Source organism: Chaetodon auriga, chromosome 21 (assembly GCF_051107435.1).
Source record: "Chaetodon auriga isolate fChaAug3 chromosome 21, fChaAug3.hap1, whole genome shotgun sequence".
NCBI classification, from domain to species: Eukaryota; Metazoa; Chordata; class Actinopteri; order Chaetodontiformes; family Chaetodontidae; genus Chaetodon; species Chaetodon auriga.
Genome location: NC_135094.1, coordinates 15,801,657 through 15,816,979, shown reverse-complemented (window position 1 = coordinate 15,816,979; position 15,323 = coordinate 15,801,657). Strand labels below are relative to the sequence as shown.

The 15,323-nt window shown below is 42.1% G+C and overlaps 1 protein-coding gene across 1 annotated transcript in view; it reads left to right on the top strand.

Annotated features, from left to right (window-relative positions):
• The window catches only part of LOC143314548 (uncharacterized), a 67,740-nt gene extending 56,199 nt beyond the window's left edge, over nucleotides 1-11,541 (top strand). The window contains exons 6-9 of the mRNA XM_076721610.1: nucleotides 3,268-3,409; nucleotides 3,914-4,047; nucleotides 5,747-5,964; nucleotides 8,269-11,541. Coding sequence (XP_076577725.1) covers nucleotides 3,268-3,409; nucleotides 3,914-4,047; nucleotides 5,747-5,964; nucleotides 8,269-9,415 — 1,641 coding nt within the window. The 3' untranslated portion in view covers nucleotides 9,416-11,541. The remainder of the gene's footprint in view (nucleotides 1-3,267; nucleotides 3,410-3,913; nucleotides 4,048-5,746; nucleotides 5,965-8,268) is intronic.
• Nucleotides 11,542-15,323: the final 3,782 nt, after the last annotated feature.

Sequence of the window (15,323 nt, the reverse complement as noted above, 5' to 3'; positions counted from 1 at the left end):
GAAGGTATCATACTGTCTGCTGAACATATCACTGGACAGAATAGTTGGCGGTGTTTCACGTCACATTGTGCAACATTTCTCTCAATAAGGTGAGTTGTTCCTTCCCTGTTTACTCAGCTTCTAGCCCAACTTATCATGTTTCTGACAAATTGTCTGTTGTCCATGGCCTCCTGCCTGAGGCTAAGGTAATCTGAATCCATAAAACTGTTTCAGGAATTTAGGCACCTGACAGCAAACACAAACTATTAGTGCAAAGGAGTTTATATTCATCAGTTTCTTGGCGTCCTCCTGGTCTCATGAATATTTGGTTTTACGCGTATTTACTGTTTACTCTGTTGGAGTCTCTGTGTCTTCTTTGTTATTGTCTACTCATCCTAAAGGAATAATGTCAAAGAAATATTTCAACATACTTGGGTCCAGCCTAAATGAGAGTGGTACCAATATTCTCATGTCACAGTTTCTAGCAGATTGGAGGTGTGCAGCTATCCCTTTATCACAGGTAGGCTAATAAATCCAACCTAGCAGCCCCTCACATAGACCTGCTCAAGGTTTTCACTCAACAAGTGTCAGAGATCTCTGCCGTTATTCAGCAAGTTCACCTTTGCCCTTTTCACCCTCAGCCAAGCCTTTTCTGTTCTCTTCCATCCCTTTCTACTTTCTTTCCTCTTCATGTTACGGTTAATGAGCCAGAGTAAAAGTCTCTCTTTCAGTCTGCCTCCCTGCTGCCTGATAACTCTATCTAGAGGGCAGAGTGATCCCACTAAGTCACAGCTAAGAGGCCACAGGAAGGTGAAGTCCTCCGTTTCACCCTGAGATACTCTCTGTGGGTGTCTGCATGTGCGTATGTGTGTGTCTGTGTGTGTGCGGGCCCTGATAAGTCACCAACGGTTTAGCTTCCTTCCTCTCTGGCAGCTAGACCCAGCCAGTCATTAATTATGGATGGTATCAACACAGGCTTGCCTGTCCTGCGATGCTGAAATCATCCCTCTCCTTCAAAACCATGAATAAAGTGCTTTTCACTGTTAAAATCCCTCCTTTGCCCTCGTGCCTGCTTACACACACACACGCACACACACACACACACACACACACACACACACACACACACACACACACACACACACTAACACTTTGGGGTAAAAATTCTTCTGCTACAGTGCTCCCACTTGGCTTACAAGCAGACGGGGGCAGTAACCCAGCGCCATGAAATCGACATGAAAACCAAAGCGGTCTGAAAGATCCTTCCACAGTATGTGTGCAGGGTGGCAGGGGAGCCAGTAAAGGCAGACAAAGGAAATTAAAACTGTAAGGTGCATATAATGTGCACATGGACATTTGTGTTAAGAGGTCAGTCAACAGTTTTTAATGTGGGATGTCTTACATTTTCCTACATTTCCATTCAAGTAAGAAAAGTGAACTCTTTCTCAAGAAAAGGATCCTTTGTCAGGTTATGTATGCCACATTTCATGCTGCCTGATGTAATGTTGGATGTAAACTAAGACAGAACACTGTTCAGTATATTTACAATAAATGAGACTTAGTCCATGGCTATGCTAACAGATCTGTGAACGCAAAACCATTTCACAAAATTCAAATGGACCAATTCATGCCAATACAACCACAAGAGGCCCTTTGTGTATACAGAACGTGGCAGTAAGAGTATGTAAGACATGACTTGTTCATCACACCAGCCACTCCACATCAACATGTTGAATTTGACAAATACAAAAACTCACTTTACTTGCTTAAGAGAAAGAGACAATGCATTGACAGGCAGCACTGGTTCCCAGCATGCAAAGCAGCCAAAGCATGTTGTGTGATAAGGTGATTCATGATCACCATAGGCAGAAAATCACTGTTTACACAAGATGCAGTTCTTTGTACCAGTCAATTCTGAGAACAACATATATTCGAATGCATGCCGTTCTATATGAGAAACCACAGGATGCATGTGTTGTTTACAGTGAACAGTCTGTCCTTGCAGTACATAAAGAAAATGAAAGCCTTTCTTTAACTAAAACTGTGATCAAAACATTCTCTGAGCCTTTCCCACATGTTCAATGCTCGCAAAGGAGCTATCGGTTGTTTTTAAGTCACATAGTTTGCCTGTAAGGCCTTGACAACATGTCACATAATTTTGAGCCCACAATTGTAGAAGGACACTTATCCTTAATATACCACAGAAGAGAAAAAGAAAAGAGAACGCTTCACTAAGTAGCACCACAAGAAAGCCCTGGAGAAGAGCAGAAAACCTCCACTGGCCTTTGATCCCATTTGTTACTGGGGCAGTTAGCCTTTGAAGGTCAGCGAAAATATCACTTATTCTTCTTTTTCTTCCTCCTCTTTTCCTCTCTGTGTTTTTTACGAGAAACATAAACAATAGTCACTCGATCCGTCTGTCTGCCTGACTGCCGGTAGGGAACCAAACCACAGGACGAAGCGCCCGCCGAAGACAGTGGGAACAGATTGTGTTTTCAGAGGCAGGCGATCAAAAACCCTCGCGTGCCACCAGTGTGGAAATTATGGAGAGAGTGCAGGGAGGAGGGAGAGGGGGAAGAGAAGAAGGTTGAACATTTTAGTGAGGAATCTGTCATGGAATGACAGAAAGCAAAGCTATTGCTGGAAAAGAGAAAGAGGCATGACGAGAGTGAGCTGGAACCCGACTCGCCTGATGTGTGTGTGTGTGTGTGTGTGGATGGGGAGGGTAAGCTGGGCTGGACCGCTGTTCGGGAGCTGGTGTCACGCGATGTTTGACAAACACAGCTGCCCTCGCTGGCCCTACAGCTGCCCGTAGACTGTTACTGTACTGGGTAAATGCCCCAGTATGTGTATGTGCAGACATACTGTATAGCTGTAGTAATAGCATGCATGCACAGTATGTTTCTGTGACTTCCTTTGACTTTGTGTGTACAGTATGGCCCTTGTGTGTGTGATGGGGGAAGTTAGCACGTGCCCTGGGAATCCTGAGGCAGGCTGAGTGTATCTGAGCAGCAACAACAGAAATCTCTCCTCCAAACTGCAGCTACTAGCAGCACTGATGGCAGCTAAACACACTGGTCCAAAGTCAGTCTGCGGACAGTGCTGTGAACGTACAATCTCATGTTTCTTGAGACTTGTAGGTGATGGCATGATGAAAAAATGGAGTCGAAAACTTGAAATGTCTCTGGGTGACTGTCAGGACTACTGACAGTTGATGACTGGATACAATATTTTGTTGAACAAATTTTCCTGGCAAACTTAACAAAATCTACTCAATTTTCCCCACAGACTGACGTGATGCACCAAAATGTGTTTGACTACATCCACATAGACGACCGTCAGGAGTTCAAACGGCAGCTCCACTGGGCCATGTGTCCTCCACAGCACCAGGGGACGTCAGCACACCAGGACAACCTAGCTGCAGGGTCCGGTGGGTAGTTACCCTAGGAAGGAGGAAGCAGTCTCCTTGGGCAAACTCTTTGGTTATAAAGTTCATGACAGACTTTCAAGTGACAAGTTCTGCTGGCTGCTTTTGAGACAGACCTATTGTATGTCACCAGTATAGTGACTGACACACTGCCAGAAACCCTGAGATAAATGTGAAAGTTAAAGGAGAGGCATCCAAATTTGTGCTTATTGAAATCAGATCAGCAAAATTGGAGCATAGTCTGTCAGAAATCTTCTTTAAACATGGGTTTACATTACATCCATCATCAGTACATCCAAAGATCGAGTGTTATTATATCATCACTGGCCAACCAATGACCAACCAATATTATCTTTTGATCTTTGAATCTTCTTCTTCTTTGCCCTCAGTTATCCCATAAGAGTGGATCCACTTCTCTAAATATCAATGTCATTTTGGAATTCATGTATTTGGCTCACAAACTGTAGTTCAAACTAAATCGTTTTTCTTCTCTCTGCTACATCTCAGGTGAGGACTTTGTAGTGAGCAGCCTGTTCCATTCTCCCGAGGCCGGGGGAATTCCTCCTGAGCTCTCCTGCTTTCTCAACAGATGTTTCATTGCCCGAGTCCGATGCCTGTTGGACAGCACCTCTGGATTCTTGGTGAGTGGTCTGAACCCAGCTGCCAGCTAAAGTGAACAGCGACTTCAGTTTTCAGTGCATTAAAGTTTACGCAAAACCAAAAAGTGCAGAATACTGCAATGAAAATTAAACATGGGGTAAATGTTGCCCGCTTTCTGGGAGAAGACCCAGGCCTATAAAAAGTATTATGACCCCTTTGATACAGCAAAACTTCATTTTTAATTGTAGTGTGTACAGTTATTTATAGTTGTATTGCAAGGCATTATGAGGTAATTGGGTGCCTCGATGCAGCAGCAGAATAGGAGCCTGGTTCATCCCTCATGGCTGTGACTAGAGTGGTTTGGAGAACGGCAGTGGAAAAGCTTGAGGCCCTGATGACAGAGCAACATAGAATATGGGTTTGGACCATTTCATCAGGGTCAACAGAGTTCACTGTCACCAAGTCTGCTCTGGTTGCACTAACTTTGGCTGTGCAACAGAAATTCTAGATACTGGAAGCATTTGTAGCCAATTAGTGTGCAAATATTGCTAAGATGCTTTCCTCATCAGTCAACATAATTGCAGTAAAGGCACACAAATTGTAATGTAATGTACAGTACTCAATCTGCTAGAAAGATAAAAAGCCCTGAAAATCTCCCCCCACAAAAAATTTAATTAAATTAGCTTTATTGGGCATACTCGCTCGCCACAGTACACAGGCTTTATGGGTGACAATGTTGGCTGGTTGGTCCAGACTGAAATATTACAGCAGCTAATAAAATTTCCATCAATCTCAACTGCACTTCGTGTTTAGTGCTAAGTAGCCAACATTGGCAGGATAAACCAAGATAGTGAACCTGGTGTACTACCTCCACATTACCTTCTAAACTGCTAAACATGAGCATGTTCGCATTGTAACAGTGCGCAAGTTTGCCTAGTGATGTTAGCATTTAGCTCAGGACACTGCTCTGAGTGCGAACAGCCTCACAGAGCTGCTAGCGTGGCTGTAGACTCCGAGTCTTGTTTAAATACCAATGTGGGCAATTTGGTCACTGGTGTATGTATGGTTATTTATTTTTCAGGGGGTGCAGAATCTTTTCCTATCAAGGGCCATTGCAATTTTTATAACATCCTTCAAGAGCCATACTAAATTATTGAACGCATATATCACACTAACCTCTACATTGACTGCAACTGCTTCTCTTTGGTGAGGCGTCTGGTGTCAGATGGTAGTGATGATGATGCTGGTTTTCCAGGTCAGTCAGTCTCCGAGTCTTTGCAAGAGTCATGTTTGAAAGAGCTGCTCACAGCAGTAGCTAATTGCTTTGCAGGTCAACGAGTTCGTGTTGTCAGGGACATCAGCTGGTTCCAAATTAATTGGTGTATAAATATGTTCAGTTCCCTTTGTTTATTTTACATGTCCTGAAACCTCTCACCAAATGTCTGAATGAGTGTTCACAATCAGCAGCACATTCAAATGTCATAGCAGGCTGTTGTTCCCTCCTCCCAGTTGCGCAGCTTTAATTTCACCGCAGATGATTTCCCATTTGAAAGCAGAAAGCTCTGAGCTTGAGTTTCAGCTCTGAGAGCTACTTTGTAATGTCCAAGATGAAAGCTTGCTGCTATTTCTGTTCTACATTAATCTATGAGTGGACATGGACAGACAGATTTTCTGAAGAGTTGAGATATATAGACCATTGAATATGTTCAAACTAGTCATTTCCGCTCTCTCCTCTCCCAGACTATGCAGTTCCAGGGTCGACTGAAGTTCCTCCAGGGTCAGAAAAAGAAGTCAGCCTCCGGGGCTCTGATGCCTCCCCAGCTGGCTCTATTCTGCATAGGTGTACCCCTCCTGCTGCCCTCCATCACTGAGATGAAAATGAAGAACATGCTAATGCGGGGAAAGAATAAGGGAGGAGGAGGAGGAGGAGGAGGGATTATCCCTTCACTGGAGCATGGGTAAGAAAGAATGAAACCTCAAACATCAGCAGCATCCTTGCAAGTTTCACTGAAGTTGAAAGGATGATGTCGATTCACAGTGTCTGAAGATAGTTTAATGGGGGTGCTATCCTGCAATTAAAGGTCAAACCTTTTAACACAGACTTGATGTCTCAGACACCATTGCTCCAATTTTGAGGTCTGATGCATTGTGGCAGCTTGTTATGGCCTCTAGAGATTACATTGATTTGCCTGATGGGGGAGCTAGAAGTAAAGGTCAAAGCTTAAACCTTGAAAGGCCACAGCTGCTACATTATCAGTTATAATGCACATTGTCACCGGTCAGCACAGAGATGACCTCATAATTCATAGATGTTATGTTTACTTTGGTTTAGTACAGTTTATATATAAAAACATTGTTAGCGACTGCCTTGACTGAGAGCCATGAGGCAGCATTTCAAGAAAGCTGTGCTAGAGTGATGAAAAATGACATGGGCATCAGTCCACATGTGCTATTTATTCATTTTTCAGTTTATTTTCTAGAGATACCGGTTTATTACCCAGCAACAGCTTTATGGACACATAAGCATTTGCCCTGAGACCCAGTTACCAACACAAACATAAGCCCTTTCCTCACCCAGCAGGCTCTGACACCAAACCAAATGAGTGCTGGACGCCTTACCTGTGGCCAATTAGGAGTAAATATATGTCTGAGTTTGGATAGGGCCCTCTGTGCTTCATGCATCATTAACTGTTTTGGGAGACTGAGAGGCCAAGAGTTGAGCTGTAGTCAGGCAGCAGAGCCCTCCCACCCCCTCTGCTGTTCATTCCTTTTCAGCATCATCCACAGCAGCGTGGACGATGTTAGTTTTCTTTACAAAAATACCAATTACTTAGAAGAGGACAGCATGCTGGCTGCTTGGATTAGGAGGCCATGAAGCTTATCGGTTGAGGGCTGAGTCTTTAGTATGAGAACACTGCCATGTGCTGTACAGGAATTTGAAGGAAAAACACTGTCGGTTCGCTAATATGAAGTCTGTCTTAACTTATGCAGTGGGCAGTGCTTGAAAATCTTTATATTTGTAATGTTGTTGAATAGACACAAAATACCTCCCATGTGTAGTCAGCATCAAGAGATACTATCCACCAATAGAAATGAGTTTCTCCACATGTGCCGCATTTAACTTTAGATCCTAAAAGCTTTACATCATAAAAGTGATTTTACTGAGGACATATCACCACCGAACATTCAGTACTTTATATATATACTCACTTCCAATTCTCTACTCTAATATTACTCTAATCCAATAACACTAATCCAAAGCCTTAGCTGCTGTTCTTATCTTATCATTACAGTGTTTATTGAACAAGTTGAACAGGGGAAAAGTAAAATTTAAATTCAAATCTGTCATGATAACCAATGGTTGGAATTGGCCTTGTTTCATAATAAGGGAATACACATTATGCAATATATAGTGATGGAAATACATGTGTGAACAAATCTTTGCTTATTTAAGCAAAAGAAAAATATGATTTTTGCAGCTGAAACTTTCTTCTAAAATAATCTTCAGATGGCATGAAAAATGGCCAGCATTAACTGACACCAGTGATGGATTAATAGTTGAAATATTTTGCATTTCAATGGGATATATTCTGGTATAAGCAAATCCACAGAATTCAACTCAATACAGATTGTGAAATTGGACTCAATTCCTATTATTTTTACATGTGTAAATGGGTAAAGTCTGTCCTCATGTTTAATAATCTTGAGCCCTTTCTGGTGTTAGCTATCTTGAAAGCTTTCACTTACATATTAATCAACAAATGAACTGCGTGCTTAGAAATGTATTCTCCATTGATTGATCATGATGTTCACCGCATAACAAATTCAATTATCCCAAATCAGGAAGTCAGAAAAAAAAAACAAAAAAAGACAAACACAGACAAATACAGCACTGTACTGCCTATAAACTTGGAGTGTTGGCCGTCATTGATCTTTGGGTGCTGGATGTTGACTCTGTTCTCAATTTTCAGATGAGATGAATCCTGGAAAAGATGAGTCACTTTTGGAACGATTCTCTCATGAACCTAAGTGAACCAAAGCTAGATATTTGTTCTTTGAGTCATTCATCAATCAGTAGAAAAACATTCAGTTTGTGGACCCATATGGATATCTGGGTGGACCAGTGATATTTTAAGAGTCCTCTTTTTGAATGTCCTGAAGGACTACAGAAGCTTTGTGTAATCAACACTGATTGATTTCATGACTAATGATCTCATTGTCCTTTTCTGATCCCTCTCTCATGCCTTCCCTGTACCTCACAGTAAGCGAGGGGAACACCTCCGGAGGCACACCTTCAGTGGAGGAATGGGTGACATTGCAGACCCTCTCCTCCTCTCCTGTCCCACTCCTGGGGCTACCCAGCGAGGTCACCACACTCCTTGGACCCCGCTCTCCAAAGACAACCTCAAGTACCGCCCTGATGGTTACTACAACCAGGAGGAACCCCTCAACTACTGCAAGTCCTCCATGGCTCCCCATAAAGGTGTCAGCCCAGGCCTGGGCGGTGGCTGGCCTCTGCGGCCAAACTCAGGTCCCCTTAGGGCAGGCCAGGGTGTCGGTTACATCCCCTCTAACCGCTTGAACAAGGCTGGCCAGTACGGGAAGCCATACCGCCTTTCCCCCAGCTGCCACAGCGGCCGAGGTGGCGAGGTGTTTGTCTCCAAGCTCTATGGGAACGTCCAGATTCCCACAGATCCAGATGCCTACTGCGTGGACTTGGTGAAGAACGAGAATGGCTATGGAGAATGCTACGATGGTCATCTGATGCCCGAGATGCCACCCATCAAGGTAGAGCACGACTCAGACTCTGAGAATGGCTGCGATGCCTACGGGCGACCCTGGGCTTGCCGCGACCCTGACGCCATGGACCGTCGCTATGGTAACGGGGTATACGACCAGACCTCAGGCCTCCATCTCAAATCAGAGGCAGATTACTACGATCAGCAGTACTCACCCTGTCAGCGAGGCAAAGCAGGAATCAGCCCACCGTACAACAACGGCAACTACCAGAACTATGCAGTGAACAACAGCGACAGCACAACCGGACGTCTGTTAAAATGTGACAAAGACTTGGGCAATAACAATGACAACAGCCAGTTCAGTCCTCAGAGACTCTCCCACTCAGACTCTCTATGCAGCAACCAATCTATCAACCTCATGGACTCACACGTCTATCCACAAGACCCTCACAAGGCCTACATGCACCCGGACTACAACAAGCACGGCACTTATGAGTTCAAAGGTCACGGCCTGATCCATTCAATCAAGCGGGAGCCCATGGACTCTCCACCATGGTCCGAGAACGCTCACGACATAAGTCAGTCCATGATGGCTGGTCCAAGAAACGTTATGCCATGTGTGATGAGCACAGGCCACCACAAGTCCAGTCCCTACATTTATATGCCGTAAAGTGATTGGTGCAAACACATCAGCACCACCCCAACCCCCACCCCACCATTCACACATACGATCAGTGTGCATTAAAAGTACTTAGTATTTTTGCGCCACATGCACCAGCATTACAAAAAGGCAGTCTTTGCTTACGAGGATTCCCAGGATGTCAACATTCAAATCACTTCTTCTGTTTGACCAAGAGGTCACAAACAAGGCTCAGGTTCTAGTGTTAGTGTTGTGACAATCAAAAAAATAATACTTTTAATCCAGTTTGTGGATAGATGATTTAGTTTTTAAAGGAATACATTTTATAGTTGGTTCCAAGCACTTTTGGATTTAGTGACAATGAGACAAATAATGTCTAGAAACACAATTTCATTTTGTTTTATGTGTTGTGTACACCTGACTTTTGTGGGAGGAACAAAGATTTTGCTGTAAAAAGATACTTTTTTAACTTTGTACACAGGATGATGACTTACACCTTCTGCTGGGCTTACTGTGTTAAGGGAGATGGCTGATCTTGAGAGCACACTTAGGAGTCAAGGATAATCTGCCTTGATGGTGGTTTTGCATGTTTCAATGCTTTAACTATAAATGGCCTACCTTTTTCATTGCTGCCTCCAGAGATGTAGGAATGGAAACTGCTGGTCGCTATGCATTTTAGACTTGTATTAAATCAACTTGCAGACTTGAATCTTCATCAATTGCAGGAAAAAAAAAATAAAATTTGGTCGAGGCTACATAACTGTCGCCAGATAACACGCTTGCAACAGGCTCTGCTTTGAAGGCATTCATCACAAACACTTGCATTCAATGACTTACAACATCCCTGTTTACTCAATATTTGTGCTCTGAATTTGATTTTCCAAGTGTAGCTTACAATGCAATGCTTTCCTCAGAGTATCCTTGAACACACTATTGAGGACAGTTTTTTCAAACTTGCAATTTGTAGTTAATGCATCAAAACATGTGAAATAATTGGTATGGCCAAAGCTTTCAGTCTAATCACTACATTTGTTTATTCTGCTAAAAGTAGCCTGATTACACATATTCTGTACGGGCATTACATAAGGGGAGCAGTAAGGAGGGAAACAACCCTTAACCACAAACCTGTGGTTCAAACGTGTCCTGCTGAAGCATCCTAGACCAAGGTACTGAATCCTAACAAGTCCTGCAGGTGCTGACCCTGCTCCTTGTCTCTGACCTCCTTGTGGAAGCGATAAAAGAGAAGGTGAAATTCAGGGTGCCCAATAAAAAAATACAAGGATGTTGATTGCAAAACTGATTTAAAAGCAAGTCACAATAAGCATGTACCAGCATTAAATTGATATGTAAGGTGACAACAACTCAGCTCAGTTCACACTGCCTTTTAATTGCAGGTCTAAAATGAAGAGGGACATAAGAAAGATGACCAGTGAAATGACGTATTAATTATCAGTTGAAGGCTTAGTGTTAGTTTGAACTGAAGGAAAAGAAGGCTGTCTATTGTTACAAGGTTCAATGTTGATTCTTCTTTCGATGCGCACAATAACTTTGTAATTTTATGTCATGAAACTCCTGTTGACGTACAAATAATATTAATTTATGTCATTTTATGTCAAAGCTAATGTTGTACAGTGTGGATTAGTGTTTATGGCAAGATCAGCATTTCAACCAGCCTGTCTCACCGCAGATGCGACACATTTCCTTTGAAATGAATATACACTTTTCATGTTGTCTTTTCAGTCCGAAAACATCAGACATTGTCTTCACAATCAGTATTTTTGCACAAATGAACTAAAAGCACCAAATTGATTCAATGTCAGAGTCTCAGTTCTGTGAAGCTACTGTAGTAGTTTCTAAATTGCACTACTGGGAGTAGTTCAGTTGAAGTTCAGCCTAGCCAGACAAGTTTTTGAGTCGACACGCACAACTGTACATGGTGTCACTGTTTTGAATTTGTCTTTTTCTCTTTGTGTTTCAATAAATGTTTGATGATTCGTATTTATTGTGAAAGGCAAAAGTGCATAATTTAAAGACTACAGTTTTGAAGGCTTTTCTGTTTCACTAAGGTAAATAAATGTGGCTTTTTTTTCTTCCTATCTTTTTTGATAATTGTTAAAAAAAAAAAAAGACTTGTCTCATGGAGGAGGTAGCTGCAAGGTAGCGAACACAGTGTACATATGCAGTGTCTTCCAATGTTTCTACGTGTTTTTGCAAATGGGACTTATCTATTAAAAGACTCTTCTTTATATGGAACATCTGCGTGAAGTGTTCTTCTTCTGCTGTAGATAAGAAATAAAGCATCAGATTACTGCCAGCTTGGTGGATGAGTAACATATCAACATGTCACATGCGATGACATTCAGGACCATCGTAAAAATAAAAATGAAACACACATCCACAGTAATCATATTACAGATAATTAGATATTTGGAATATGAATATACACAAATGTAAATGCAAGCATTTCTATTAATCATTAAAATCTTGCAATAAATGTAGTGAATGGTTCTTTGTGGATTTTGTTATAGTATAAAAATACATCTGATACACCAGAGTCAATTTTAACAAAGAGCTCACTGAAATATTATGAAATGATGTCCAACATGGTCACTCCACTAACCGAAAGGTTTCTTGGTCTTATAAAATTTTTCCAAAATAAAAAAAGGCCAAATTCTGTTGTTCAGTTAACATCCTTGTCGATTTAGTAGCTTCTGAATTTTTCACGTATACCAAATGTGGTTTCATCCTTCAGATTTGTGTCTTTATTAATAATAAATGCACAGCAGAACAGGATACAGAGTACTGTATCTGTAGCCACATTGGCTGTATGATTAATGTGCTGTAAAGTTGGCATGACAGCGCCTTCACACGATCTGGGAAACTTAACACCAGTCTCTCACCGCTGTCTGAGACAGGGGCTAGAGCCAGGGGAGTGTTGGCATCCACAGAGAGGTAGAGGGCAAGAACAGAGCCAGGGAACATGAAGAGAAAGAGATGTAACCTAAAAGCTGTGGTTAAATCCTGGTCCTCAGGATTCCCAGTAGGGCTGGAGTCCATCCTGCTTGGTAGTTAATTGTATTCACTTGGCACATCAGGGTTAAGATCCCTGAACATTTACTGTCTCCTTTATTCAAAGTTCCTCCCTCTGATCAGCGGTGTCATTTCAAAATCACACCGGTTGGATTACAGTAAGAGGCATTTTTTGAACCCTTATCCAAAAATCAGTCACATAAAGGCCGCGCTGTGTGGAGAGAATCAGGTCTTTGATCAGTAAATGGTCACCCACGCTTTCCGTAAAATGCAGTGTGCCAAACAGTGGGTGATGAACGATTATAAAGCTGGAACACGGAAACTATGCATTAAAATAAGAAAAATAACTGACTTTACACAGGAATAGCCACTGCAGGAACAGTGCTCTGTTGTGCAGCACTGTTCAGCACAGTGGCCACATTCAAGATCGCAGATTATCAGAAAAATATTTTTTTGCTTTAATACAAAAACAAAAATCACACACATTCAACAAGTGCCCTTTGATTTATTGTAATTCAAGCTATTAGGTCCACTATATATATATAAACAACACCAAGAGTAACATCAAGATATAATTTTCCATCATTCAATTGTGTGAGCACTTGGCCACGGGGAGCCACAGATGGCCATGATATGCAGGTCACATCATAGTGTTCGAGGCATCACTGGAACACATGTTGCTTAAATGGGCCACCACTTTTCTTTTTTTAAAGACTTGAACAGCCGATGGTGACGAGGCAGACAGGAAACAAAGAGGCACAAAAGGTCCTCAGTGAGAGTCAAAGCAGGGACGTTGCAGCTTCTGGGGCATCCGTGTTTAGCTTCCACATCTATTGTTTAATAAAGCCGTGCAGCCTTCATTGAGTGTGACCTCTGACCTCAGAACTGCCAAACACTTCTTCAGATGAGAAAAAACTTTGGTGATCGAGCAAACAGGCAAACAGAGACAGGATTCAGATTTTGTGTAATTTTCTTGTGTGCCGTCGTCACCTCCTGATCTGTGATGACCGTTACCTGCAGCGGGTCCCTCTGATCTGAAGAAACAAGCCTCTCCCACTGATTCCACAGCTAATCCCTCCCAGAAGCTTGTGTTTGTTTCCCCACAGTCAGCTTATAGGGAATTACAGGATACACGAGGATCAGTTAGCGTGGGGATTTTACTTATTGGGATAATGTGTGTGTGTGTGTCTGTGCATGTGTGTAAATACGTTTGCATGCTTGTAAATCACCACGTAGCCACATCTTAGGTTTGTTTGTGAACAGACTACTAATGACATTACAGGAAATCCTGTTATGATCTTCACAGCTTTAACTATTTAAATAAATAATATGCACTATGTCATTAAACTATTAGTTCAAAGATCAACATTAATATATAATACAGGTTCGTGATATCAGGTTTTTATATTTTAGTAGGCTTTTTGATTGATTTTATCCTCCGAGACATAATAAAAAGGGAAGTAACAGAAAAAAACAAATCTAAGCAAAAGATACCAGAGAGTGGTATTTTCATATACTAGATTTACACAGTGGATGCAGTACAATAACAGGCAATTCAGAGTATCCTGCATCAAAAACCACATAAATCACTCATGTGCACATTATTAATAATGGAGGTCCGCGTTGGTCTAATGTATGTGCCACTCAGTGTGTGGAACAACATATCAATATTTCACTGTCAAAAGATAATTGGTAACCTCAAAGCCAGTATTTATAGCTCCCACTTCCACTTCACTACACTTCCCATAAACCTTTTTAATTCCTCTGCTCAACGTTATTTTGTTGTCGAGTCACTATGCAACAAGTTTTACAAAGGCGGCATGCATGTGAGCCGACCCAGACAGTTGAACAGAAGAACTGTTCTCTTCCTCTTGGATTAAAACATGCACCATCAAAATAAAATGCCACTTCCTCCTCCAGTCGCAGTCCTGGGATGAAACACTGAGTTCAGCTTTTTTTTGTCCCTTCAACTGAACGGGGGCTTAACACGTACTTCATCTTAACTGGGACTTTCTAAGTATTTCAGCCTGCATGCCGAGCTTGCATACAGCACTGCAGGACTGGTTGTGACAGGTTAGGTGTATCCTGCCAGAAAATTTGCCAGTTGGCAAAGAGTAGGAAAACATAGTGCAGGAGTGAGGAGTAAAAGCTAAATGATGTTCAGAACTCATTCGGATTCATATAGTGATAATCCATGAATAATCCAAGGACAGTGTTTGATAGCTCTGACCATCAAAACGCTCTTTAAAGGAGGTTTTCTGTAAAGGAATACTTAAATGCGAGTACTGCCTTGCTGACTGAACTTGTACTCAAACTGTGGACAATGATTATTAGACTGTATAATGGAATATACACACCACTAAGTGTATTGTTAGATACAGCCTGGACAAAGGAGAACTGTGGCTCTTTTCTGTGGCCTGACAGGGATCAAACGCTATAAGATGAATTACATATCCATTGTATCTCACATACACACACACAATTCTCCTCATAAGTGAGTAACCGTTAACTCATGCGAAACAGGGTGTACTATCTCTCTCTCTCACTTTTCCCCAAAGGAGTGCTTTGCTTTTGTCTCAAAGTCGTTTCATGACTGATGATGTGACAATAAGCGGGGGGAGGGTGGACGAGGCTGACTTTAAATGTTTAATATTCGTCAGCAGGCACGCAACCTTCGATCACGCCATCTGTATGACACTTGTTCTGTGCGGAGAGGGGCAAGGGTGAGAAAGACAACGAGAGCGAGAGAGAGAGAGACAGAGACAGAGAGGTGGAGAGATAAAACAGAGAGGTGAGAAAAGAGAAGTTAGCTTGGGAGAGGGGTGAAAACAATGAAAAGAGCACATCCAATAAAAAGAGAGGAGTGACCGCTTAGGGCAACTGTATTGTAAGCAAAGTGTTTGATGCT